Raw genomic sequence first — 27,550 nt, 5'->3', positions numbered from 1 at the left:
AGGGATTGAACCTAGGTCTCCTGCATTGCAGGTGGATTCTTTACCATCTGAGTCACCAGGGAAGCCCAGATACATATATATGTATAACTAAATCACTTTGCTATACACCTGAAACTAACACAAAATTGTTAAATCAACTGTACTTCAATATAAAATTTTAAAAAAATGTTAGACTGAGGTGGATAAGGACTAATCCTTTTCCATAAATGCAAACCAAATTACAGTAGCAGTTGACTCTAAAACATGTGAGAATGCCTAATAGTATCAGGGTCTGTGTGTTAAAAAAAAGAGAGAGAAGAGGTTCCTTTTTCTAGATATAAGGAGGTAATCTCTCTAGACATTAAGTCATATGTCCTAGGTTGCTGGATATAAAGTATCAGAGATAAGGTTAGGATCAACTATATGTTTTATCTGAATCTGAATCAAAACGTTATCTTGTGTAATACTGCTCTTCAGTCTGAGCTGGTGCTTTCTTACACAATTTCAGAAAATGAAATCTGTTAGTACAAACATCCTTTTGAATATATCCCTTGCCTACATACAAGATTGGGGTTTCTCAGCCTCTCACAGCCTCCTTCTCTAGCCAAGTGCTTTGAGAATTCTTCAGGGAATTTTCAACCCCAGCTGAGGCCCCAAGGGAGAAGCTGCTGGGTTCTTCAAAAGAACCCTGAGTTTCAAGCAGGAAATCTTCTTGTAGTTGGACTACCATTTTTCCTGAGTTCTGGCTGGAAGTAATGCACCCAACTCACTTTTCTCTCCAGCTGTTGCTGCTCAGGTATGTAATGCAAAAGAAAAAAAAAAAAAAAAAAAGATTACTGGGGCACATAGAATCAGACACTGAACTCTCAATCTTGGTTACTTCTGAATCCCCACATCAAGTTAGTCAAAGAAGTTTTGAGAAGCAGATGGCCTGGGAATAGTCAGTCCTCACTTTGTCATTGTCTATGACCCTGTAAACGGAGAAGGCAATGACACCCCACTCCAGTACTCTTGCCTGGAAAATCCCATGGACGGAGGAGCCTGGTAGGCTGCAGTCCATGGGGTCGCGAAGAGTCAGACAAGACTGAGTGACCTCACTTTCACTTTTCACTTTCATGCACTGAAGAAGGAAATGGCAACCCACTCCAGTGTTCTTGCCTGGAGAATCCCAGGTACGGGGGAGCCTGGTGGGCTGCCGTCTCTGGGGTCGCACAGAGTCGGCCACGACTGAAGCGACTTAGCAGCAGCAGCATGACCCTGTAAAAGTAATCTTCATTGTCCATTTTACTTCTTGCTGCCTTTCATCTCTTTCCTCCTCATTAGGAATATTATTAATAGTTCCTCTACCTTTAAAATTAAAATTGCAGTCTCTACTTTGCTTACCTTAAAACTATATTATGATAATTAAATATTAAAATGAATTTGATCATGCTCTGTAACACCAATATTTAGTGTAACACTTTACACTAATATGAGGTCATAATTGTCCTTTGGAGTAATTTTGCAGACTGTCACCAACACAGATGTTGATCATTGTGAATACTATTGTGTGCAATTATATGAAGAATAAGAGACAGAGGGAGTCAGATGTCATTGAAATCTGTTTAGCCCCTCTCTTCTCTATTTCTGCTGCAGACTCTAGGATGACATCCTTTTACACCAATAAATTAGAGCTGAAGGGTGGTTCAAGGGTGTATGATGTTGTCTAGTGTCAGCTGACACTTCTCTGATCCATTAATCTGGAGGAAGTGGAGATAATAATTGGTGGGGGATACTATGGATAGTATTTTCCATATAGTATTTTCCAAAAGATAGCAACTTTTCATTAAGCAGGCAGAATGAAACTTATCTGTATGGAAATATAGGATGAAATAGATGGTTTCTACCTCTTCTATTTCTCAAACTCTCTCAAATCTCTCAATGTGGAATGGATGGAAACCAGCTTGACTGAGTCTACTGGCTGAAAAGTCATATATATGTTTAAACTCTTATTTGTGTCTCCACTTAACATATGGAAAAATTTCCCTTCTTTATTATCATTCATTTTTAAGGTTTTGTTGAAACTTTTTTTCTTCCATCACTGTTCTCAGTGCTGGAGTCAGACTGCATTGTTGTCTGTGCCACCAACAGCATGCTATTCAAATCTTATGATATTCCCTTCTTCCTTCACAGCCCATCTTCTCTCCAAGTCTTCACTTTTCTCCTGCGTTTCTCGTGTTTGCTAGAAATGCCTCTTTATATCTTTTTTGTTTGTTTGTTTCTCCTTTGGGATCATAAAGCAACATTAATTTCAGTATTATATTAATTATTACATTAGTATCTGTTTTACTACTTGTTTTGATTTGTAGTTTGAATGGCAAAATCTTGGCATGGACATGTTGTCTTTCTTCATTCTTAGCCGTTCAATGCTTCTTCATTTTATTGATTAATAAAAGAAGCTTTTTTGAAAGAGTACCCTCAACTTTCCATCTCTCTTCCTTAAAATATCCCACCTTCACCTATCACGTAGATTTTTTTTTTCCTGGAGGAAAATTACAAGTAACATATACTTATTACATATTCCTCCCCATTCATTGATAGTGTAAGCCTGTATAGTCTTTCTCCAATCTATGGAAATATTCTCTGAAAAATCAATAATGAACTCACCATCATAAGTGCAATGCCTTTTAAAAAACCCACATCTTACACCATCTCTTTTTCTTAGTCAACAGTAATGATTTGACTTCAGTAACATTATACACTACTATTTTTATCCTATTTCTTTTCTCCAATCTCTGTCTCTTTTCTAGTTCTGATTTTGTGTTCTACTCTCATGTAAAATAGTTTCCAGTATTATGAACAGAGCCTTGTCTTTTCTTCCACACTGCATCTCCTAGCAATTGCTGCATGTTCTTGGGAGATGTCCTATAACTTAAGCCTCCACTCAACCCAAAGATCACTACCTATAATACCCTCTAGGAAATATCCCCCAAAATTTCTTTTTAAGTTAACATTCAGCATGTCCCAACTGAACTTAGTCCCCGGAACACATTTCCTCTCATCTGTCATGTACATAGTTGAAATGGTTGTCAATACATATAGCTTGGTATAGTTTTGTTTTGTATTTTGATTTTTTTTAATTATCTGACTTTTGTAAGACCTAAAGTGCTATGTAGTAGTATGTCTACTGGTAGTAGTCCCCCTACAGTACTAGTAGTAGTCCCACTACAGGAGTAGGAAATACGATGTAAGACAATAATGTAGACCCTGGAATACCCTATCAGAGTTTGAATTCCATACTCAACCCTTACTTGCTCCGTAAATTTACCCAGGTCACTTCATCTTTCTGGGCCATGGTTTTCTCACCTGTAATATGCTGCTTAGAATAGAACCTATCTATTGATAATGTGATCATTGTGAGAGTTGAATGGCATAATAAACACTAAGCACTTAGGAAGGTGATAGAAAGATAACATATTAAACATTAGCTATTTTAAGCTTTTTATGCATGTGATAAATAATATACTAATCGCACTACATTAATATACATAGAACACATTAGAGTGTGGCTTACAATAAACATAACTATATAAAAGTTCAGAAGGCAGAGGTAAAGGAGAGCCTGGTTTCAGGTATTATAGGACAGACCTATACCTCTGTGCCATATTATCCAAACCCCAGAGGCACAGCTCACTCTGAGAGCCTTAAGATATACTTTCCTTAGGCTAGAGATTAGAGACTTTTCCTGACTATTTCAGGTTTTTCTTTTGTTATCACTGTTTTAGAGCTGATGTTTCCCACCTCCGTATCTCCATTTCTACATCTGCTGCTGCTGCTGCTAAGTCGCTTCAGTCGTGTCTGACTCTGTGCGACCCCATAGATGGCAGCCCACCAGGCTTTCCCATCCCTGGGATTCTCCAGGCAAGAACAATGGAGTGGGTTGCCATTTCCTTCTCCAGTGCATGAAAGTGAAAAGTGAAAGTGAAGTCGCTCAGTCGTTTCCGACTCTAGCGTCCCCATGGACTGCAGCCTACCAGGCTCCTCCGTCCATGGGATTTTCCTGGCAAGAGTACTGGAGTGGGGTGCCATTAGCTTAACCACCGTGATGACAGAAACACATATCTCTCCTAATATCTCTCAGAACTAAGCCCTGAAGCACCCTGTCCTACAAGTATTTGTTTTTTTGTTTTTTGTTTTTTTTTTTAAGACTGCCTTTTTAGACATTTCTCAGTTCCAGACTTCAAATTTGCACATCAACATTTGCCTCCTCTGCCATCAAAGGCTTTTATGTAAATTCAGGAAAGGGATCACTCTGGTCACAAATTACAAGCTTAAGTAGTCCAACAAATATTTACTCAATGCTTCCCCTGCATTCCCCTGCAGGCCAGGTACTGTGGAATGAAAGACAATCCCCAGCCAGGTTACAAATACGTTTGAAGGCTCTTGACATGCAGCTGATTCTGGAAGACAATTATGCAGAACGGTGTGTATAGTACCAGTTCCACATATAGATGGTGCAGCTTTAAATATTTTGCTGATTGAATTGGAGATTTATTTTTTTCAGGGAGGAACATATGGAAAAGGTGCCATCTGAGGTGACATCATTAAACTACTGAGAGTCCAATACAGACAGACATATCACCATAAGCCTAAATCACACAGCATCCATGAGCTATAGAAATCATCTATGACAATCACCTTCCTAGACCTTCCAGAAAAGGCTAATAAATCAGGTGCCCCAATTCTTTGCCAATTCATCTGCAGATCCTTCCTGATCACTGACCCCAAGACAGGTGAGTGAGCATTCAACCCTGTCATTCTCCAGAAATCCCATTCTATATTGCAGGTTGGTGAATTCAAGGTTATAAAGTCATGAGAATCCTATATAATAGCAGCCTCCAGAAAGCCACTTTCTTCCTGACGGGCTTCCAAGGTCTGGAAGATCTCCAAGACTGGATCTCTATTCCCTTCTGCTTCATCTATCTGACAGTTATCATAGGAAACCTTAGCATCATCCATGTCATCCGTACTGATGTCACCCTCCATGAATCCATGTACTATTTCTTGGCCATGCTTGCCCTCACAGACCTGGGCCTTTGCCTTTCTACACTGCCCACTGTGATGGGCATCTTCTGGTTTGATGCCAGAGAAATTGGTATCCCTGCCTGCTTCACTCAGCTCTTCTTCATCCATACTTTGTTCCTAGTGGAGTCTTCAGTCCTGTTATCCATGTCCATTGACCGCTATGTGGCCATCTGCAACCCACTGCATTATTCCACAGTCTTGACACCTGCAAGTATCATCAGGATGGGGCTAAGCTCAGTGTTCAGAAGCGTGCTGCTCATCCTTCCCCTGCCATTCCTCCTTAAGCGCTTCCAGTACTGCCACTCCCACGTGCTGGCCCACGCCTACTGTCTACACCTAGAGATCATGAAGCTGGCCTGCTCTAGCATTATCATCAATCACATCTATGGGCTCTTTGTCGTGGCCTGCATTGTTGGTGTGGACTCACTGCTCATCTTCCTCTCTTATGCCCTTATCCTCTGCACTGTGTTAAGCATTGACTCCCACCACGAGCGACTTCGGGCCCTTAACACCTGTGTCTCCCACATCTGTGCTGTGCTCCTCTTCTACATCCCCATGATTGGCTTGTCTCTTGTGCACCACTTCGGTGAACATCTGCCCCACACTGTACACCTCCTCATGTCATATGTGTATCTGCTGGCCCCACCGCTCATGAACCCCATTGTCTACAGCATCAAGACCAAGAAAATCCGCCAACGCATTGTTAAGAAGTTTGAGTTAATAAAATCACTCAGGGGTTTTCAGCAGGATTAGTTTAGAGAAAGAGAAGTTTGGGGCATAAAACCCATAGATATTTTCTATTTCAGCTGTCCCTATTGCTCAGACAGTAAAGGATCTGCCTGCAATGCAGGAGACCTGAGTTTGATACCTGAGTCAGGAAGATCCCCTGGAGAAGGCAATGACAATCCACTCTAGTATTCTTGCCTGGAGAATCCCATGGACTGAGGATCCTGGCAGGCTACAGTCCATAGGGTGGCAAAGAGTTGGACATGACTGAGTGGCTAACACTACTACTACTAGGGAAAAGTAACAAACTCCCAATTATCAATAAAAAGAAAATAAATTATGCAATATACTTCATGTGTGACCTTGGGAAAATTACTCAATTTCTCTGTTCTTTAGTTTCCTCAATTGCAGAATGAAAATGTAAATAATTATATTACCTTCCTTATAGGAATACTGTGAAGATTAAATGAGATCATTCATGTAACTCTGTAACACAGTGCCTGAAGTGTTATCAAGTCTCAACAAATATTGCCTATTATTACTTGGAAAAAAATCCAAAAAAGTACACAAATTTCATCTTTTATTCTTCTAGTCAATGGAATTTGATCAGAGATTTATATATTTAAATTTGCATTTTGGTTAATTTATGTTGCTTTATCTAATTATCACTTTTATTCACTTGCAACAGACTTGCAGATACCCATGCCTATGCCTCAGTTAATAACTTTTCATAAGGCTTCTTCCTAAGCACATACCCACAAAGTTAAGAGAAAGAAGACACTCTAGGAGCTTGAGGTAAGTTCTCCAGTTAGAACAATGGCAAAACAATAATCATAGTTGAGCCTTTTAGAAGGTAGTTAAGGTTTAGGGAAATCATTCATCATCTGAATAACTATTCAAGGCATTTAATTTCTTTCTTCAGTTATCCTGTTATTACAAGGGTGAAAAGTGAGAGAAACACATGCATATTTTATTTTTTTTGCAAGATGCTTTTCTCATGTTGATGTCTAGCCTTAACAAACAACATACACACACACATATACACAATACACACACAGAACTGCAAAAAAGGTTTAATATATATGGATTGAATAAATCAACACATAAAGGAACCAATGAGTGAATTAATCAAAACAGATTCATCTTTCTAGATAAGACTATTTCTTAAAGAGATTGTTTTTCTTCATTTTGTATGCTTCAGTTCGATTTTTTTAAATTTAATTTTATTTTTTTAATTTTTTATTATTATTATTATTTTTACTTTACAATATTGTATTGGGTTTGCCATCAGTTTGATTTTTATCTCTTTCCTGTAATATCGGGAAAGATGTAAGACAATCAACTGCCAGAAAACAGAAGAAAATTCATGTTGACGTATGCTAGAAACCAACACAATATCGTAAAACAATTATCCTCCAATTAAAAAGAAATAATTCCAAAAAAGTCTGTGCTGTGAACTTAATATTTGTGCTCCCATGTGTGCATACTAAGTCAAACTCTTTGCAACCCATGGACTGTAGCCCTCCAGGCTCCTCTGTCCATGGGATTCTCTAGACAAGAATACTGGAGTGGGTTGCCATGCCCTCCTTCAGATGATCTTCCCAACCCAGGAATTGAACCCATGTCTCTTGTGTCTCCTGCATTGGCAAGCAGGTTCTTTACCACTAGTGTTACCTTGGAGGCCCCTTTTGTGATCCCACCCCCCCCACCCTCAAAATTCATATTTTGAAGGCTAATCTCCAATGTGATGATATTTTGAGATGGGGTCTTTGGAAGGAAGTTTAATCATGAGAATGGAGCTATCATGAATAAGATTAGCACACTTATAAGAAGAGACATAGAGAGATGATCTCTCTCCACCATGTGAGGACACAGAGAGAAGAAAGCTGTCTGTACACCCAGAACAAGAACCCTTAGCAAGAACCCAGTCAGCCCACACCTTGGTCTTGGACTTCTCAGCCTCCTGAATTTTGAAAAATAAATGTTTGTTTTTTAAACCCAGTATGTTACAACAGCCCAAATAGACTGAGTCCAAATTCTAGGACCATAAAGGAGATAATAATCACGTAGTAACACCCACCAAGAAATGATGAGAAAAACAAACAGCAGAGTAATTAGGGTGGTAAGAATTGGGCAGAAAATGTGTTTTGAAGGAGTATCTAATAATATTCATGATAGTAATGACAGAATATTGCTAATATATATGAGCTAATGGGTCTGAGATTTTTCTCCAGAGCCAAAACCATGGAGTCTTCCATGACTGACAGCACATAACCCATAGCCTCTATTTTAATGGTCATTCCAGAGAAATTATATGCCTGGACATGAACTTGAGCAAACTCCAGGAGATAGTGAAGGACAGAGGAACCCAGCATGCTGCAGTCCATGCACTGTCAGAGTCAGACTTGACTTAGTAACTGAATAACACCAGCAACTTGTCATCCCCATCTTTTCTTTTCCCTAAGCAATTCAATGATGTTATACAGTTTTAAGTACGACTATCACTTTTGTGAACCCATGTATAAATTATTGACTCTGTTGGCATTCCTGGAATTTGGTTTGGCCTTTGCTACCCTCCTTAGTGCCCTGGCTATTATGGTTTAATCTCTGTTATGTTGTTATAGATGCCCACTTCACTCAGCAATTCTTCATGTGTAGTTTCTCCTTCTGGGAGTCTTCAGTTCTTACCACAACCTTATCTACTGGATGTCATTTCTCATTCACTGAGATGGACCTCTTTGTTTATTGTTTCCAGAGTCCAATAGGTAGACTCTGGGGCCAGGAACCTGACTCTCATCCTCTCCCTGCCCTTCTTCCTAAGATGCTGTATGCACCAGAATAACACAAACCTGACCTGTTCAGGTATAACTGTCACCTACATTTATGGCCTACCGGCACTGGATTCAGGTTTAAGCATGGATACTGTCCACTTCTCACCTCCTACACCCTCATCTTGCATATGGTGGTCAGCATGACAGTAGCTCAGTGATCACTCTTGGTGTTGCACATTCTGTGCTTTAGACAAGTGTATAATGACATGTATCCATTATTATTGTATCATGCAAAGTATTTTCACTGTTCAAAAATTCCCCTGTACTCTGCCTATTCATCCCTCTCCCCAAACCCATCCTCTAGAAACCACTGAGCTTTTTACTATCTCTGTAGCTTTGCCCTATCCAGAATATTATATATTTGGAATCATATAGCATGTAGCCTTTCCAGATTGACTTCTTTCACATAATATTGTGCATTTAAATATTCTACATGTTTTCATGATTTGACAGCTCTTTTCCTGTTTGTTTGTTTGTTTTGGAGTTGTACTTTATTTTTTTAATTGGAGTATAGTTACTTTGCAATGCTGTGTTAGTTTCTGCTGTATAATAAAGTGAATCAGCTATATGTATACATATATCCTCTCCTTCTTGGGCCTCCCTCCTCCCCCACCCCCTCCATCTTGGTCACCAGAGAGCCCAGAGAGCTGAGTCCCCTGTGTTATGCTCAGGTTCCTGCTAGCTGTCTATTTTACACACAGCAGTGTATATATGCCAATCTCCCAATTCACCTCACTCCCCTCCCCCACCCCCGCTGTATTCGCATGTCTATTCTCTGAATCTGCATAACTATCCCTACATTTTCTGCATGTACCAGAGTTTATCCATTTACCTCCTCAGCAACATTCTGATTGCTTTCAAGTTTGGGATCTTATGCTAAGAGTAGGTTTAGGCAAACTATATTCCGAAGTCATTGTTCCATTTTTGCATTCCCACCAATGATATATGAAAGTTCTTGTTGCTCTGCATCCTTACCAGCATTTAGTGTTGTCACTGTTTCTGATTTGGCCATTGAAATAGGTACCCAGCGGTGCATCATTGTTTTAATTTGAATTTCCCTGAGAACATATGATATGGAGAACCTTATCATATGTTAATTTGCTTTCTAAATGTTTTCTTTGTTGAAGTGCCTGTTAAGATCTTTGACCCATTTTTTAATCTTATTGTTTATTTTCTCATTGTTCAATAACAACAACTAAAAAAATTATAAAAAAAAAAAAAAAACAAACCAAACACTCATTTAGCATGAGTTTGTCTCAGTCCAATAATATTCCCTTTAGGTACCCTGCAATCTCTCTAAGTTCTGTCTGTCATCAAGGTAGCATCTTTGGATACAAAATGTTCACCTGACTCTTCTCTTTTCTCTCTACCTCTCCCAACTCCATACTCTTTTCTGGGCTAGAAAATAGGAGCTTTTGTTTTGTCTCTCAACACATCATGTCCTGTGTTTCCTTTGCAGAAGCTAAATAACTGAGATTTTACAGCAGACAGTATTGTCTTCCCTATACTACAATCAAACTCTATGTTCCTTCTAATCAAAGCTATTGAAAGATTAATCTAGTCCTTCTGTCTCCCTATCTCTCTCCCCTTATCTGTCTTTCTTTCTCTCCATAACACCTGAGGTGGAGACCTATTTTCTGCCAATATGCATCCATTGATAATACTATCTCTCTCTTCTCAGTACTTGGACTCAGAGGTTATAAACAAATATTACTTGTGTATGGGGGGGGGGCATTATTTCTGTTCTAAAATATTTATTAACTAGATGAAAAAAATGAGTGGTAGGATGTATGCCCAAACAAGTACTACGGAATGAATTGTATCCTCTGTCCCTAACTTGTCCCAATCCCCAGTACCTCAAAATGCAATTGTATTCAAGGACAAGGTCTTTAAATAAGTAATTAAGTTAGAATGAGACCTTCAGGGTGGTCCTTAACCAAGTATGCCTGGTCCCCTTACAAGAAAAGGAAGAGACACAAAGGATTTTCATGTTCACAGGAGAAGTCAAGTGAGGACACAGAAAGAAAGTGGTCACTTGCAAATGGAGAGAATAAGAAGAAACCAGACCTGCTGCCACCTTGATCTTGGATTTTTAACTTCCAGAATTGTGACAATGTGATTTTTTTTTTATTTTAAAACCACTCAGTCTGGTCTTTTCATATGGCAGTTTAGGAAACTAAAACAAGTGGTATAACTCTGTTTTGGAACAAATTCCATGTTAAAAGTGAAGATGGATTTTGAATTATAGAAAGAATAGAAAAATTTGGAATCAGTGTTGAAAACAAATCATAAAGACAAGGATATATGAAATCCCTAAACTTCTTTCATTGCCATAAATGTCCATTTCTAACTCTGTACAATAGAGGGGAGGCCCAGAAATCTGCATTTTAGAAAACATCACAAGCAATTCAGATCCAGATTATCTGGAGACTATAATTTGGAAAACACTGCTTCATGACACTCAAAATGTGTCAACAATGTAGTTGATGAAAAATCAGTGGAATGTGGCTGCAAGAAAAATCATATTCTGAAAGGACCTGACAGGCCAGTGAATTGGTTTGGGGATTCTGGGGCAGTCCTTAATGTTTATACCTTTGTACTCCCCAAAGAGATCCAATGTGATGGATGCTAGTTAGGTGGGTAATAAAAACACTGAAATGACCCTCAATTCTTCTCTCTAAATGTCTTCTCTATCAGCCTTTAAGAGTCCCAAAATAGATGATTAACTCTTCACAACCCTATGCTAACACATAAAATTCCTCTTCAAGTTTAACCATGCTTTGCAGAAACTCATACTCCCACAAAGGTACAAGAATAGACTAGTTTCTCCAATTAGCTCCTTGATGTATAGGAACAAGAACTTAGAATAGATCAGAGGCAGGAAGAGGAGATGGAGTCCCTGAGCATGGGCAGGAGTCAGGACTGTATGGGGTTACGTGGGACCCCAAGAATAAGCATCAGCATAACTGCAATATTTCCGCAGCAACCTACATGCCTACCAACAGAAGATAAAAAAGATGTGATACATATATACAATGGAATATTACTGAACAATAAAAGGGATGAAATAGTGTCATTTCATAGACATGGATGACCTAGAGACTGACACAGAGTAAAGTAAGTCAGAAAGAGAAAAACAGATATTGTATATTATCACTTATATGTGGAATCCAGAAAAATGATACAGATGAACTTACTTGCAAAGAAGAAATAGAAATATTTTAAAAATAAAATAAAATTTAAAAAAAAAGAAGAAATAGAGACACAGACATAGAAAACAAACATATGGATACCAACGAGGGAAAGGAGAAGGTGGGATGAAGGGGAAATTGGGACTGATAGCTATACACTGCGATGTATGAAGTAGATAACTAGTGAGAAACTACTGTAGAGCACAGGGAACTCTACTCAATGCTCTGTGGTGACTTAAATAGGAACAAAATTTTAAAAATAGTAGGATACATATGTGTGTATCTGTGTGTGTGTGTGGCTGATTCACTATGCTGTACAGCACAAACTAACACATTGTAAAGCAACTATACTCCAATAAAAATTAACCAAAAAATAGAATAAATTTTTAAAAACCCATTTAATGTTACATATGGTTTTATATATACCAACATGCACACTCATATACAAAAAAGATCTTCATGACCCATATAACCACGATGGTTTGAACACTCACCTAGAGCCAGACATCCTGGAACATGAAGTCAAGTGGGCCTTAGGAAACATATCTGCGAACTAAGCTAGTGGAGGTGATGGAATTCCAGTGGAGCTATTTCAAATCCTAAAAGATGATGCTGTGAAATTGCTGCATTAAATATGCCAGCAAATTTGGAAAATACAGCAGTGGCCACAGGACTGGAAAATGTCAGTTTTCATTCCAATCCCAAAGAAAGGCAATGATAAAGAATGCTCAAACTACCACACAATTGCACTCCTCTCACATGCTAGCAAAGTAATGCTCAAAATCCTCCAAGCCAGGCTTCAACAGTATGTGAATCATAAACTTCCAGATGTTGAAGCTGATTTTAGAAAAGGCAGATTTGATCTGCCTTTGATCTGGCAGATCAAATTGCCAACATTTGTTGGATCATCAAAAAAGCAAGAGAGTTCCAGAAAAACATCTACTTCTGCTTTATTGACTATGCCAAAGCTTTTGACTATGTGGATCACAACAAACTGTGGAAAATTCTTCAAGAGATGGGAATACCAGACCACCTGACCTGCCTCTTGAGAAATCTGTATGCAGGTCAAGTAGCAACAGTTAGAACTGGACATGGAACAACAGATTGGTTCCAAATAGGGAAAGGAGTACATCAAGGCTGTATATTGTCACCTTCCTTATTTAACTTGTACACAGAGTACATGATGATAAACGCTGGGCTGGATGAAGTACAAGCTGGAATCAAGATTGCCAGGAGAAATATCAATAACCTCAGATATGCAGATGACACCACACTTATGGCAGAAAGCAAAGAAGAACTAAAGAGCCTCTTGATGAAAGTGAAAGAGGAGAGTGAAAAAGTTGGCTTAAAACTCAACATTCAGAAAACTAAGTTCATGGCATCTGGTCCCATAACTTCATGGCATATAAGTGGGGAAACAGGGGAAACAGGGGAAACAGTGGTTAACTTTATTTTGGGGAGCTCCCAAATCACTGAAGATAGTTATTACAGCCATGAAATTAAAAGACTCTTGTTCCTTGGAAGAAAACTTATGACTAACCTAGACAGCATATTAAAAAGCAGAGACATTACTTTGCCAACAAAGGTGTGTTTATTCAAAGCTCTGGTTTTTCCAGTAGTCATGTATGGATGTGAGAGTTAGACTATAAAGAAAGCTGAGTGCTGAAGAACTGATGCTTTTGAACTGTGGTGTTGGAGAAGACTCTTGAAAGTCCCGTGGACTGCAAGGAGATCTAACTAGTCCATCCTAAAGGAAATCAGCCCTGAATATTCATTGGAAGGACTGATGCTGAAGCTGAAACCCCAACATTTTGGCCACCTGATACAAAGAACTAACTCATTTGAAAAGACCCAGATCTGGGAAGATTGAAGGCAGGAGGAGAAGGGGATGACAGAGGATGAGATGGTTGGATGGCATCACCGACTTGATGGATATGAGTTTGAGTAAGCTCTGAGAATTGGTGATGGACAGGGAGGTCTGGTGTGCTGCAGCCCATGGGGTCACAAAGAGTCGGACACGACTGAGTGACTGAAATAAACTAAAGATGGACACTAAAGATGCACATGTGATGTGCATAAACTATAGAGTTAGAATATGTTATTAACAAGACACTGTCATCTACACTCACTGTGCTTCTGTGAAGTTGTGAGGGTTGTTCAAAATTTTTACCAGATCTTTAAAATTAGTTGCAGTGCATAATATCCTCTGGGCTTCCCATCTAGATAGCTCACAGGGACACTCTCTTCTCTCTTTCTGTATCCCCAGGGTATGTGATAATGAGTGCTGGGGAGCCAATCCTAGCAGGAAATAGATTAAATATCCTTAAAAGTTTTGCAATGGGGGCCTCATGCAGTTTCATAAAAATCAGGAAGTTAAACATCCACCCTCTAGTTTCACCATGTCCCCAGAGCCTTGTGCCCTGTTATAAGGCCTGGAACTTCTGGATCCAGCCATCGTATGTAAGGAGTCAATATAATGAGCAGGTGTTCGGTGCTGAACTGTAGAACCAAGAAGAGGCCCCCAAAGTCTCAGCCTGAGCTTTGGAGACAGAGAGGAGAGAAGGGGCTGAAAGTGACAGGAAAGGCTGTCGAGGGTGCCTGCCGAAGGAGGTGACTGCTGCCGTCAGATCTTGCTGACTTAGTAGGCAACCTCAGGTCTGGGTTTAGCCCTACAACACCTCTCTCATATCTGCTTAGCTCCTTAGTTTCCTGCTCAGAGAGTTGGGTCACATGTGTGACCCCCAACAGTAGGAATATTGCTGAGATCTGGGGAGACAGGGCAGTTAAGTAGGCAAAACTGAGTTGTAGGAATGAGATGAGTTAAGTTACTATAGGTTCCATATTTCCTCTTAGTCTCAACACAAGAGTCAGAGATTATTTCCAAGAAGCAAAGAGTGGTAGGAAGTAATGTGATCCTCTGAAGAAAAGCTAGGCTGTGATATAAAAGGACATTTCCTGGAATGACCACAACGTATGACTAATGGAATTAGAAGTGATCACTGCAATTGTTTAAGTCCCTCTAGGAATGATCTCCAAGCAGAGCAACTGGGGCAGAAAGGCCATCTGTTAAATCTGCCACCCACCTCTACCCTGGACAACTGATTTTTGTCTAGTCAGGAACAATCAAATTCTCGGCAATCCTGAGGATGAATACTCTAAAGATACTTTAACTAAGAAGAGCTTAGCATAGTCATCTTATTAAAGTCTCTTCAGCCAATCTTTTCCAAGCAGAGATCTCCTGGCTTCACTATTCTGAATTTTCTTTTATGTTCAAGTTCCCTACTTCTTTTTTTCCTCAAAAATCCTCTTTCTGATTCCTGTTCTGCTCTTCTCCCTTAAATTTTGAAGTACAAGCATTGATTCCAAAGAGTCCATCTTGACTAAATAGAGGTAGGCATCCATACCTTTGATATTTCTCTTTATCATTTTTCTTTTAATCTCTACCCATTCCAGGATGTCTCAGGCTGGATTTGTTAACCTAAACACTTCTGAATTTGCAGACTGTGCCTTGGAGTTTCAGAGATTTAAGCTTGAATCCCATTTCTGCTGCTGATTGGCTGTAAGACTCAAGGCACATTACAAATTCTCTAAGCTTCTCTTGCCTTATTTGCCAATTGAGGCAATAATATTAACTTGCAAAGCTTTTCTAAGGTCTAAAGCCTATTTCACTTGCCATGTTCTTTGTGCAGTGGCTGGCATATAGCAGATGTCCAAAAAATGTGTTCTTTCTTCTTCACTATCCTACCTCATTTTCATGTCAAAATATTTTCTGCCTTAGCTTTTATGAATTTCATTGTTAACCACCAGGTAACTTGCCTGTCACCACATAGCTTACTTGACGTGTAAGTTTACTGCAGCTCTTCTGAATTCTTTGATAAATAATGTGCTGAGCACTGATCACGGCCAAAGAAGAAACTGAGGAACACTGAGAGTCAACCTGACCTGCAAGCGAACAGTGAGTTCATGACACTTACTGTTCATTTCACTGGTATTTGTAGCAAGAAAGAAAATGTCTGTGTATACAATTGTGTGTATTTCTCCAGGAAGTTTATTTATTAATTCAACTAAAGAGTCAGTACCTTCTTTTTGAAGGTCCATTAAGCCTTGATTTCATGCTAGTTGCTGATAGTTGACAGTGTTGTATGTAGCCATCATTTAGAGCTTGAAATCTAGAGAAAAATTAGATCTAGATTCAATTCCCATTTTGGCCATTTTACTTTGAGTTTGATCTTAGAAATGTCAAATTTTTCTCAGCCTCTGTTTCTTCACCCATAACATGGTACTGTTAATAGAACTTTACTCACAGATTTGTTAAGGAGATAAAACACACATGAAGTTAGTAGCAGCTAGCTAAATTAAATTGAACTCTAACTCTTTCATAAAAAAAAAAAAAAAAATTGCTGGGCACTTTCTGTGTCCTAAGGTACCTTCTAAGCACTGTTTTGACAGAAGTCAACAAAGCAAAACCCTCACCCATTTTGAGTTCACATTGTAGTGGGATTAGTAGTGGAAAGATCAATGCCCTGGAAGTCAGGAAGCTAAAATTAACACATGGTTTCCACCCTGTAACTATCCTCTTCTAAGTCTTCATCTTCTCATTGACAGAATAGGCCCTAGCATTGTTGCCTTTTGTTCTCTGGATGCACTTGGACTCTGCCTTGTGATTGGGGTCATGGCCATGGTTGATGGTGTGCCAGGGTCTCCTCCCACCTAGGTTCACAGTAGTTGAATTCATAGACTTATAAGGAATGGCAGTTTCTGACTATTTTGAGCATCAGAGCTTTGATTTCTTATCCCAGCAGCCAAGAGTAACTTTACAGACAGACATTCGTGTACCCTCCAGTTCTCTCTGGAATTCTGTGAGCTGAGTATCATTTATGTGTTTTCTGGATCAAGCTAAGCTTCCAAAGTAGGAAGCTCAAGGGAGAAAGTGAGAAGGTATCTAAGTTTACCAATCATACACAACTGGAAATTAAACAGAAAGAAGGAAGGAAAAAAGAGGGAAGGAAGGGAAGAGAAAAGGAAGGAAGGAGGAAGGGAGGGAAGGAAGGAAGAAAAAAAGATAATGCAATAGGAAAGGAACTAAGAAGGAAAAGAAGAGAAGCTGGAAGAAAGGTTGAAACATTAGTGAGAGCCCCAGCAGGAAAGAGGGATGTGAGGAAGTGTTTCTTTAAATACCTACTCATAAGAGGTAAATGAAATTAAGTATAACCAACTTAGATATCTGCTACAGTGAATTATATGTGCTGTCGTGATGCTTCACAACTCTTAGCCTGAAGAAGCAAGGCAAAAAAATTTCAAAGAAAAGATTTTCTCTTTAAAAAAAAACGTTGAGAGGAAACCAGGGACCAGAAGGAAATGATCTCTGGAGGAGTTAAATCTATTTGATTCTAACCTTTCTGTTTTTTAAAAAATATCTTCCTAGGTGCAGTCACTAGCTTTTCCTCAGTTCATTTCAGGAATTTGAAGGAACCCCAACTTTCCCCTTCCCTCCACACACAATGCCATTGAGGTCCCTGGAGAACAGCAGCAGCATGTCCTCCACCTTCCTGCTGAGTGGCATTCCTGGCCTGGAGCACATGCACACCTGGATCTCCATCCCACTGTGCTTTATATACATAGTCTCCATCGTGGGCAACTGCACTATCATCCTTATCATTAAAACAAAGCCCTCGCTCCATGAGCCAATGTACCTCTTCCTGTCCATGCTGGCTCTGACTGACCTGGGTCTGTCTCTTTGCACCCTCCCTACAGTGCTAGGCATCTTTTGGGTTGGGGCACGAGACATTGGCCATGATGCCTGTTTTGCCCAGCTCTTTTTCATTCACTGCTTGTCCTTCCTGGAGTCCTCTGTACTACTGTCTATGGCCTTTGACCGCTTTGTGGCCATTTGTCGCCCCTTGCACTATGCTTCCATTCTCACCCACACAGTCATTGGCAGGATCGGCCTGGCTTCTTTGGGTCGCAGTGTAGCACTCATTATTCCTTTACCTTTTATGCTCAAAAGATTCCCATATTGTGGCTCCCCAGTCCTCTCACATTCCTACTGCCTCCACCAGGAAGTGATGAAGTTGGCCTGTGCAGACATCAGAGCTAACAGCATTTACGGCATGTTTGTCATCGTTTCTACAGTGGGTATGGATTCACTGCTCATTCTCTTCTCCTATGCCCTGATCCTGCGCACCGTACTGTCCATCACATCCAGGGCCGAAAGGCTCAAAGCTCTTAACACCTGTGTTTCCCACATCTGTGCTGTGCTCCTTTTCTATACTCCCATGATTGGCCTGTCTGTCATCCACCGCTTTGGGAAGCAGGCACCCCATCTGGTCCAGGTGATTCTAGGCTTTGTGTATCTTCTCTTCCCTCCTCTGATGAATCCCATCATCTACAGTGTGAAGACCAAACAGATCCGCGATTGTGTGACCCACGCCTTTTGTTCCTAGCTGGGTCTAATCTTGGAGGCACTGTTTTTTTAAATGTACCATTACTCTTCTATTCTTTATAATATCTAATGTGCATGAAGTGGAAGGATTGTTATTTATTTACTGAACAAATAAGAAGTCACAGCTGTCATGGAACCCTCACTGTGGTATCAAGGAAATACATGGCAATATGACATGGTGGCTTGTATTTTCCAAAGAAGGCCACAGGGTTACCTCTCATCCCCAATTCTCTTCCAGAAATGCCCGATTCCTCCAAAAGGGGTTGGAATATGTTGCTTCTCCCCTTGTAACTGGGTCAGACTCAGAAGCTCAATGGATTGGCTGTTGAGGTAGCAATGCTATAAGACTTCTGAGGCTGGGTCATAAGAGGTGATATGTTACTCATTGATATTCACTCTCTTTCTCTCTCCTTCCTTTTCTGTCTTTCATTTGATATGTATCTATAGCTCTCACTCAGTGCTTGCTTCTGAAACCTGGCCATCATACTGACCAGAAGCTCAAACCACATGGAGAGGTCACATTTAGGTGTTTTAGCCAATAGACCCAGCTGAGGCCTCAGACTTGGTTGGATCATTATCAGCTACTGGTGTCAATAAATCTTCAAATTATTCTAACACCCAACCTTCCTGTCTTTCCCACTTGTACCTGGTGAAACAACAATGTACTGTGAGTCCAGCCCAAATTGCAGATTTGTAAGTTAAATGAATATCTGTTTTTTTGTTTGTTTGTTTGTTTGTTTGTATGTATGTTTTTAAGACACTACCTTTTGGGATCCTTTGCTAACCATACGTTAACTGTGTTCCATATGTTAACTGTGTTAAAGTGAAAAATGTTGATATAGAAGCTAAAAGAAAGATATCTTCCTCCAGCTAGGGAAAGAAATGGAATGAAAGATTTCCTTGAGTTGGCATAGAAGGCAGCCTTCAGGGATGTATTGAAGTTAGACAGGCAAACTGGAAAGTGATGGTCCAGCCTGAGAGAACAGCATTTGCTAACCTGACACAGAGGTGAGGGAGAGCACCCTGTCTTCAGGAAAATATCTGAAGTTGTTCTTACTGCCATTGCTCTTCCCTAGCAAGTCCGAGAAGAGTAGATAACGTGGGGGTGGGTGGTGGTAAGTGGACTGAGGTGGAGGCACTGACCCTATCGTTATAAGCCAATGAACTAAAAGGAGAGAATTTCTTACACCCTCCTATTTGTGCACTGCAGCTCTACTACATTGCTCCAGATTTTTTTTTAATGGATTTTTTGAATAATACTTGTCCAAACAGTATTTGTAATTTTGACTTGGAGATATTTTCAAGGAAAGCAGGCCTGGATAAGATACTACCAAGGGTAGTTTTGAACATCTAGAGGGAAGCATGAGGATGTTGTGTTCCTGCATAGTTTTAGTTCAGGGTCTAGAAAGAGACTGACAGAAGGCCAAGGATAGAATTCTCTACTAGGACCTTTATGTGGAGGCTGTTCTCTCTCACTGGAAGTTAGTCTTATTCAAGGCTACCTATCACATTTGGCATTTAACATTTCATGTGTCATGCCCCACTGCCAACCAGTGCTTCATCCAGTCTGGCATAAGAAAACTGTTTTCAATGACAGCTATGTGGAAACCTTAGATGATATCACTTGAAAGATCCAAGATTACTTATAGACAGCAAATAGAATATGTCCTGGAGTATCATGAGTGGTTTATGGATTGAACCCACTGCTTATGTGTTTCCCTCATTGTCAGGCAGGTTCTTTATCACTAGTTTCACTTGGGAAGCCCCCACGAAACTTCAAAACAATTACAGAGCCGCTAAAAATACTGAAGCATACATTACAACTCCACATCTGGAAACAATATGTATGCCATCTACAGGCAATTTCAATCCTTCAGTGGGAGTCATGTTCTCTTATATCTTATAATGAATTAAAGAGTTATTGTGACATACCAGTAAGTAGAGTAAACTTGGAGTCAGTTTTGAGAAAGTTCCGCATTCTAACTGTGAACTTAGGAACTTTTTCTATTAAAATGGATCAACAATGTCTATCCCACAAGGCTTTTTACATAGTCCAAGTATTTTATATATATATATATATATATATATATATATATACACACACACACACACACATATATACACACACACATATACATATATATGAAAGTTTCAAAACAATTCTTAGCATGTTTTTTAGCTTCATATAATTTTTAGTTACTTTCATTCCTAAAACAAAGCCTAATGACACAGGATAAAACATACCATGGAGTCAGAGAAGAACCTCTGAAACAGCCCTGAGGTGAAGGAGAACCACTTCCTTCCAAAAAAAAATGGAAAATTTTCCAAGGGGAATGTCCTAGGTGATTCTTAAAGAACAAGCAGAATTTAAATAGACAAAACTCTGTGTTGTACTATGCTATGCTTAGTCATTCAGTGGTGTCCAGCTCTTCATGACTGCATGGTGTGTACCCCACCAGGCTCCTCTGTCCATGGGATTTCCCAGGCAAGAATACTGGAGTGGGTTTCCATTTCCTTCTCCCGTGGATCTTCCTGACCGGGGAATTGAACTGGGGTCTTCTGCATTGCAGGTGGATTCTTTACCAGCTGAGCTACCAGGGAAGCCCAAACTGTGTGAGTGAAGGAATATTCCCTCAGTCCACAAGTATTTGTTGAGTGTGTGTGTGTGTGTGTTTTTTTTTTCCCTAGGCAGAGTTTGCATCCTAGAAACACAGTGGGCAAAATATTAAAGAAAGACTTTTTTCTTGGTTTATATTTTTGGTTTTTTGTTTTATTTTTAATTGGAGGATAATTGCTTTACAGCATTGTGTTGGTTTATGCCAAATATCATCATGAATCAGCCACAGGTATACCTATGTCCCCTCCCTCTTGACAATCCCTCCGCCTCCTTCCCCATTCCTCCCCTCTAGGTTGTTACAGAGCTGAGAGACACAGACAATAGAAAAATCAGTGAGTAACCATTTCAAATAGCACCAAGTGCTCTGAAGGAAACCAAATGAGGGGGTTCAATAAAATTCTAAATTATGTGAAATATGAAATATTGAAAGGAAAAGCATTCCAAAAATGCAGAATAAATGTCAATGGTCTGAGGTGGGGGAAAAAACAAAGACAAAGAAAAAAACCCCAAAACTGAAAGGTTGTAGGAAAAACGAAAAGACCAGTGCCAGTATGGCTAGAGCTAAGTGAGTAAACATTAACCAGTGGAAAATTAGAAAGCAATAATTTGATATTAGATACAGGGGACAGGAATGCTAGGCAAAGCTGATGTTTTAAGGTCACTGTCAGAAAAGATTCCTTGATTTAGGCGACTGTGAGAGTTTAAAATGCTCTGAGGGACCTAGGATGAAGTCCTTTGTATCTAATATTGTAATTGTTAAACTTTGCAACATATGTAACCCAGAAATGATGGGAAAAGGGAAGAAATGAACTGCAACTTCCTGTGAGAATTCTGAGGCTCAAACTCCTCTGAAGACATTTAAAAGTACCAAAATCTGGTTCACTCATACTACTTATAAATATTCCATCACTATTTGTCAAATTAAATGCTCTATTCATAATGTATTCCTGACTTTATAATAAATTCCATACTGCACAGCTCTTCACTCTCCCCCAGTCTTCCATTAAATGGTAAATGCTGTGGCACTGAATCCACTGTGTGTGCTTAGTTGCTCATCCATGTCCAACTCTTTGTGACGCCATAGACACTACCCTGCCAGGCTCCTCTCTCCGTGGGATTTTTCAGGCAAGAATACTGGAGTGGATTGTCATTTTCTTCTCCTGGAGATCTTCCCGACCCAGGGATTGAACTTGCATCTCCCATGTCTCCTGCATTGCAGGTGAATTCTTTTACCTGTTAAGCCATTGAGGAGAGTCTTGAATATATTTTAGATGCCAATAAATACTGGTCAACAGTTTATTGTCTAAATATTCAGTTCTTTTCTCTTGTTGTTGTCGGTCAGTCGCTAAATTGTGTCCAACTCTTTGCAACCACACGGACTGCAGCACGCCAGGCTTCCCTGTCCCTCACCATCTCCCGGAGTTTGCCTAAGTTCATGTCCATTGAATTGGTGATGCCATCCAACATCTCATCCTCATCTTATCTCCTACATATGTTAGATAGCTTCCCCAAGACCTTCTCCTGGATTTGTTGGGTCTTTACACAATACACAATGGGGTTCATTAGGGGTGGCAACAAGAATATGTCTGCAATAAGGATTATAGCAAGGGGGCTTTTGTGCTTGGCAAAGTGGTGCATGGCAGCCAGTGTAATCATGGGCACATAGAAAATGAGTACAGCACAGAAATGGGAGACACAGGTGTTAAGGGTCTTAAGTCTCTCTGCCAAAGATGCAATGCTGAGTACAGTCTTCAGGATCAGTGTATAAGAAAGAACAATGAAAGCCAAGTCCAGCATAGTACAGAGAGCAACAAAGAAACCATAGATAACATTGATCTTGTTGTCAGAGCAGGCCAGCTTCATGGTATCCTGATGAAGACAGTATGAGTGAGAAAGGACATTCTTCTGACAATATTTCAATCTCCTTAGCATGAAGGAAATGGAAGCACTAAGAGAAGGCTCCTGGCGGCTAAAATCAGTCCCATTTTAGCAACTCTGTTGCTAGTGAAGAGAGAATTATATCTCAGGGGATTGTGAAGGGCAAGAAAGCGATCCAAAGACATAACCAGCAGTACTGAGGACTCCATGACTGTGAATCCATGGATGAAAAATTCTTGAGCAAAGCAGGCACTGGGTGAAATTTTCATGACATTGAACAAGAAGATTCTCAGCATGGTAAGGAAAGAGGAGAAGGACAGGCCCAGGTCAGAGATAGCCAACATGGCAAGAAAATAATACATGGGTTCATGAAGTGAGGGCTCTGTCTTTATGATAAAGAGAATGGTACTGTTGCCCATGATGGCAACCAGATATAGGAGGCAAATGGGAATGGAGATCCACTCGTGGGCATGTTCCAATCCTGGAATTCCAATCAGAAGGAAAAGCTGGACCTCAGAGTTATTGAGAACAGCCATGAGAAGTGGGAATATGAACTCTTTGGCCAGATCTGAAATCACATAAACAAAAAGCAGTAACACTTTTGGATAAAGCTCAGTGCTGGACAGGAGTGGGGAGGACCAGAGGGAGATGAGCAGTTTTTCTTACACTATATACAGAAGCATATATTTGACATAATATTAATAAAAAAGAATTGCCAACATTTATCAAAAAGCCTTAAATATGTTCATGTCCTCTAACATAGGAATTTTACTTACAGTAATTTATCCCAAGGTGGTGGTTTTCCAAAATTTCTAGCCAAATATGAAACTCATGTCAAAGCAGAGCTGCTTTGATTGAGTTACTGACAGATACTCAGAATCTTTTCTACAGCTTTTCCACATGATCTTCAGTAGCTCTCCTACACAGAGATCCCTGTAGATATCTACACTATCAGATCAGATCAAATCAGTCGCTCAGTCGTGTCTGACTCTTTGCGATCCGATGAATCGCAGCATGCCAGGCCTCCCTGTCCATCACCAACTCCCGGAGTTCACTCAGCCTCATGTCCATCGAGTCAGTGATGCCATCCAGCCATCTCATCCTCTGTCATCCCCTTCTCCTCCTGCCCCCAATCCCTCCCAGCATCAGAGTCTTTTGGTGAATAGCAAATGCTAGAAAGTAAATTTATAAACTAATTTAATTCTTCTTCTTTAAATTTTATTTTATTTTTAAACTTTATGATATTGTATTGATTTTGCCAAATATCGAAATGAATCCACCACAGGTATACATGTGTTCTCCATCCTGAACCCTCCTCCCTCCTCCCTCCCCATACCATCCCTCTGGGAAATTTATGACCTTGGTATTTATTACTCTATTTTATACATGAGCATAAACACCACTCTAAGCTCAAAAAATCATGAACAAGTATCTGCAATATATTAATATTGATGATATAGTGGTTTTCAAATGAAAAGCTAGGAGAAATGGAACATAGATACTCCCCTGGGAGTTATGTATCCATAATGCCTTCATTTTCCTCCACAAAATATGATAGTTTCTAGCTCAAACACCTTTGGGCCACACTTCAAGTTATTATTTATTATTTCAAGAGAAAATGTCGAAACCATACATTAGTATCATATTCATCTTATTTCTTCTCTTGATCAATTATCTTATATTTTTATCTCTATGACTGAATTAGTCAAAGAAATTCAAAATGAAAAATATCCCAATCATTCCATTTACCTTTGTAAGGTAAAAATTTTAAGTCCACCTATGCATTAAGCTAAATTTTGATTTTATTGTTAAAGTCTCTTACATGAATCTGAACAAACTGGGAGACAGTGAATGACAGGGGAGCCTGAGTGCAAAGAATTGGACACAACTTATCAACTGAACAATGTCATTAAAGAGTTCACAGATTATGTTTTCAAAGGTAAAATATACAGTCTTACAGCTTATGAAATTTTTGAGCTTTAAGATATCCCAGTGTTGGATAATTTATATGAATTACCAGAGAAATACACAAATTAAGATAACCATCATAAATCCCATTTGTATTCAGTAAGCATAATGAATACATGCATATGTAAATACAACTTATTAAAGTAATCATTTCAATTGCACAAAAATAATTGCAAAACACAAAAATAAAGGGAGAGACAAAGGAAGTCAAGAGTTCATGTGAGGCATCAACCTCATTAGAGAATTTATTTTAAAGTTCAAATTGCAACAGATTAAAAATCATCAGTTTTTCCAAGGGAAAATATAGGGGACATTGGAAATCATTTGGCTAAATTAAAGTTTGTGAATTGATATTTCATTTTGTAGTTCTTTAGAGGATAACCAAGAAAATGTAATAAATAGTCAGCAGCCCTTTGTTCATATTATATATCAACATTTTGGGATATTTTCTATGCAGTTCTGTTTTGTCAGCTTGTAAACGAGCTTCATCTGCTGACTTGGAGCCCCTAAGCAGTTGGACAGATCTTATTTATCTCCCACCATGGCAGCAAGCCTCCTGCCACGTCCAAAGAAAGTGCATTTTGGAGATGGTAGTAGATTTTCAAATGCTGTAAACTTCATTCCATATGTAATCTGTCAAACTTTGCCTATTTAGCAAATTTTACGCTGATTCTTCCACCCCAGGAAGAAGTCCTCATTTCCCAAAAGCATATAACCCTTTCCTTTTTTGCTTTTTTTGGCTAAGGGGTATTGCTTTTGGTCTTCCAGGGAATATTTCAGCTGTGCAGTTTTTACTATAGTCTCTTCTATACTTTTATAATGTACTATTTTCATGTATACCTACCCAACCAAACCCCCATCATATACATGGACTGCTAAATACTGTAAAACATAGATGGGACTTTATTTGTCTTCACATATCTGCCATCAACATAGTTTCTAGAATATGAAAGTTTCTTGGGAGGTGAGTAAATGCAAGTGGAAAAAATATAAGACATAGAATCATTTCTTCATGCCATCTCCCTTTCTTTTGTAGTGGTAAACAAAGGATATTTATGCTCAGTCCATTCACGTACATTTTCAGTGGTAAACTTGTTCTTACACACTATGCTTTTGAATACAGAGTCTGAACTTCAGGAAAAACAGCTCAACAGAAATATTGGTCATCAAATCAGAAATATTGAACTGGTAGTTGATATCTATGGACATTGGAATAGATGAGATCCCCTAGGAAACTGTGTAAAATACAAAATTGAAATCTCAGATTAAACCCTGAAGAGTAGCAAGATTGTTGAGAGCATCTTGCTCAAGAATATCCGGACAACAGGAAGAAAAATTAAGAGAGTGGGATATAATATACTCCCATGGAATATTTCAAAGAGATGGTAATCAGTTCAAACATTGCCTAGATTTCTTAGAATTTCCATTCTTTAAGGTAAAAAATAAACCCTCAAGTCTGATACAGAAACATCTGGGTATATGTCTCATCTTTGCAGATTACCAGCTGTGTGAACTTGGGTAAGCTTCTGGTGTAAACAATAATATCTACTACCATCTCCAAAATGCAGTTTCTTTGGACTTGGCAGGAGGCTTGCTGCCATGGTGGGAGATAAATAAGATCTGTCTGGTGTAAACAATAATATCTATCTAACATAGTTATCTTAGAAAGTCTGATATAGTTTTTGCATACTGAATATATTAGTAAGTATCAGCTACTATTAAATATTTCAGCAAAAATTTCCTAACCATTTCTTCTTCACATCAAGTCCTAGACTGGCCAAAGAAGGTTTTTTATTTTTTCAGTTGACATTAAGGCTTGTTATTACTTTTCATATTATCCAATAAATGGGATCCTGCTAATATCAGATTTAATACAATTATTTTTAACCTTCAGACCACACAACCCCATCCATACTCCCTTTACACACACATACACACACACACACACACACACACTCAGAGTCTCTCTCTCTCATGCTACTTCTTCCTCCCCATAGTCATTTCTTCAGATATGAAGTGTTTCACGAAGCCTTAGCTTTGGGTTTTCAAGAGGAGTTTTAACTACTTGCACATACCAATACTGGATGCTCAGTATATCCCTGAATGACAAGAGCAAGAAATTTCAACCTTAACATTTAATTTATCTAGATGCACCTACTTCTATTTCCCTCTGGGATGCAGCCCCTTGGGTGGAATAAAAAAGTCGCCAGCTCTCTGTAATCTCCAAGGAAACTTAAGTAGAAAGGGTTTGACATAGTACATTAACTCTGGTACCCAAGAACCCCAATAGGAGCTAGAGACCAATTGAGGCAAAATACAATTAGAAAACTACTCAAGTTAAAAGTATGCTGGAAATCATATTGATGAAGGATGCTCGATATGTGTCAGTCACAGAGACTAAGCAATATAGGCAAAAGAATAGGCTATTTGTTATCAAAATATTTGAGATCTAATTTGAGATTATACCACCTACCTTTTACTTCAGTTTAATCATCGACAAAATGGAAAAATAATACACAAAATATCAAATGTTTATGAAGGCACTTTATAAACTATAAGATACTTTATCAGTGATTTCACTAATTTGACCCATTTTTGGCAAATGTGATTAGACGAGCCTTGAAATAGACATGTTTTGCCACTTCCTGTTAGATTTTAACCAAGTATTCCAAAATTATATGCACTCCAGGCTGATGTAAAATAGCACAAGATGGAGACTTAAACAGAAAAGAATGACATATATTAAAAGGGGTGAATATGTGAGTAAACATAAAATATTTTTATCCTTTCTCATTTGCTAGGAAAGAGGATTTACTTTTTAAGGTTAAAAAAAAATACAGCACATTGAGAGATT

At 39.1% G+C, this 27,550-nt stretch overlaps 3 protein-coding genes across 3 annotated transcripts; 2 read left to right on the top strand and 1 right to left on the bottom strand.

The window, feature by feature from the left end:
* Positions 1–4,830: 4,830 nt before the first annotated feature.
* Positions 4,831–5,796, top strand: LOC129628902 (olfactory receptor 51G1-like). Its single transcript, XM_055548527.1, has one exon. The coding sequence runs from the start codon at positions 4,831–4,833 to the stop codon at positions 5,794–5,796; it is 966 nt and encodes a 321-aa protein (XP_055404502.1).
* Positions 5,797–17,292: 11,496 nt separating this feature from the next.
* Positions 17,293–18,234, top strand: LOC129628201 (olfactory receptor 51G2). The gene has a single exon (XM_055547630.1). It carries the CDS (start codon positions 17,293–17,295, stop codon positions 18,232–18,234), a length of 942 nt encoding a protein of 313 aa, XP_055403605.1.
* Positions 18,235–22,329: 4,095 nt separating this feature from the next.
* Positions 22,330–23,264, bottom strand: LOC129628202 (olfactory receptor 51A7-like). Its single transcript, XM_055547631.1, is given in 2 exon segments — positions 22,330–22,784; positions 22,787–23,264. Coding segments are annotated over 2 exon segments (933 nt in total).
* Positions 23,265–27,550: the final 4,286 nt, after the last annotated feature.

Source organism: Bubalus kerabau, chromosome 15, assembly GCF_029407905.1.
Source record: "Bubalus kerabau isolate K-KA32 ecotype Philippines breed swamp buffalo chromosome 15, PCC_UOA_SB_1v2, whole genome shotgun sequence".
NCBI lineage: Eukaryota > Metazoa > Chordata > Mammalia > Artiodactyla > Bovidae > Bubalus > Bubalus kerabau.
This window is presented reverse-complemented; position numbering and strand designations above follow the sequence as displayed.

Bases quoted from the DNA above. Each gene is read 5' to 3' on its own strand.
- LOC129628902 (XM_055548527.1), top strand. From the start codon at position 4,831: ATGAGAATCCTATATAATAGCAGCCTCCAGAAAGCCACTTTCTTCCTG.
- LOC129628201 (XM_055547630.1), top strand. From the start codon at position 17,293: ATGCCATTGAGGTCCCTGGAGAACAGCAGCAGCATGTCCTCCACCTTC.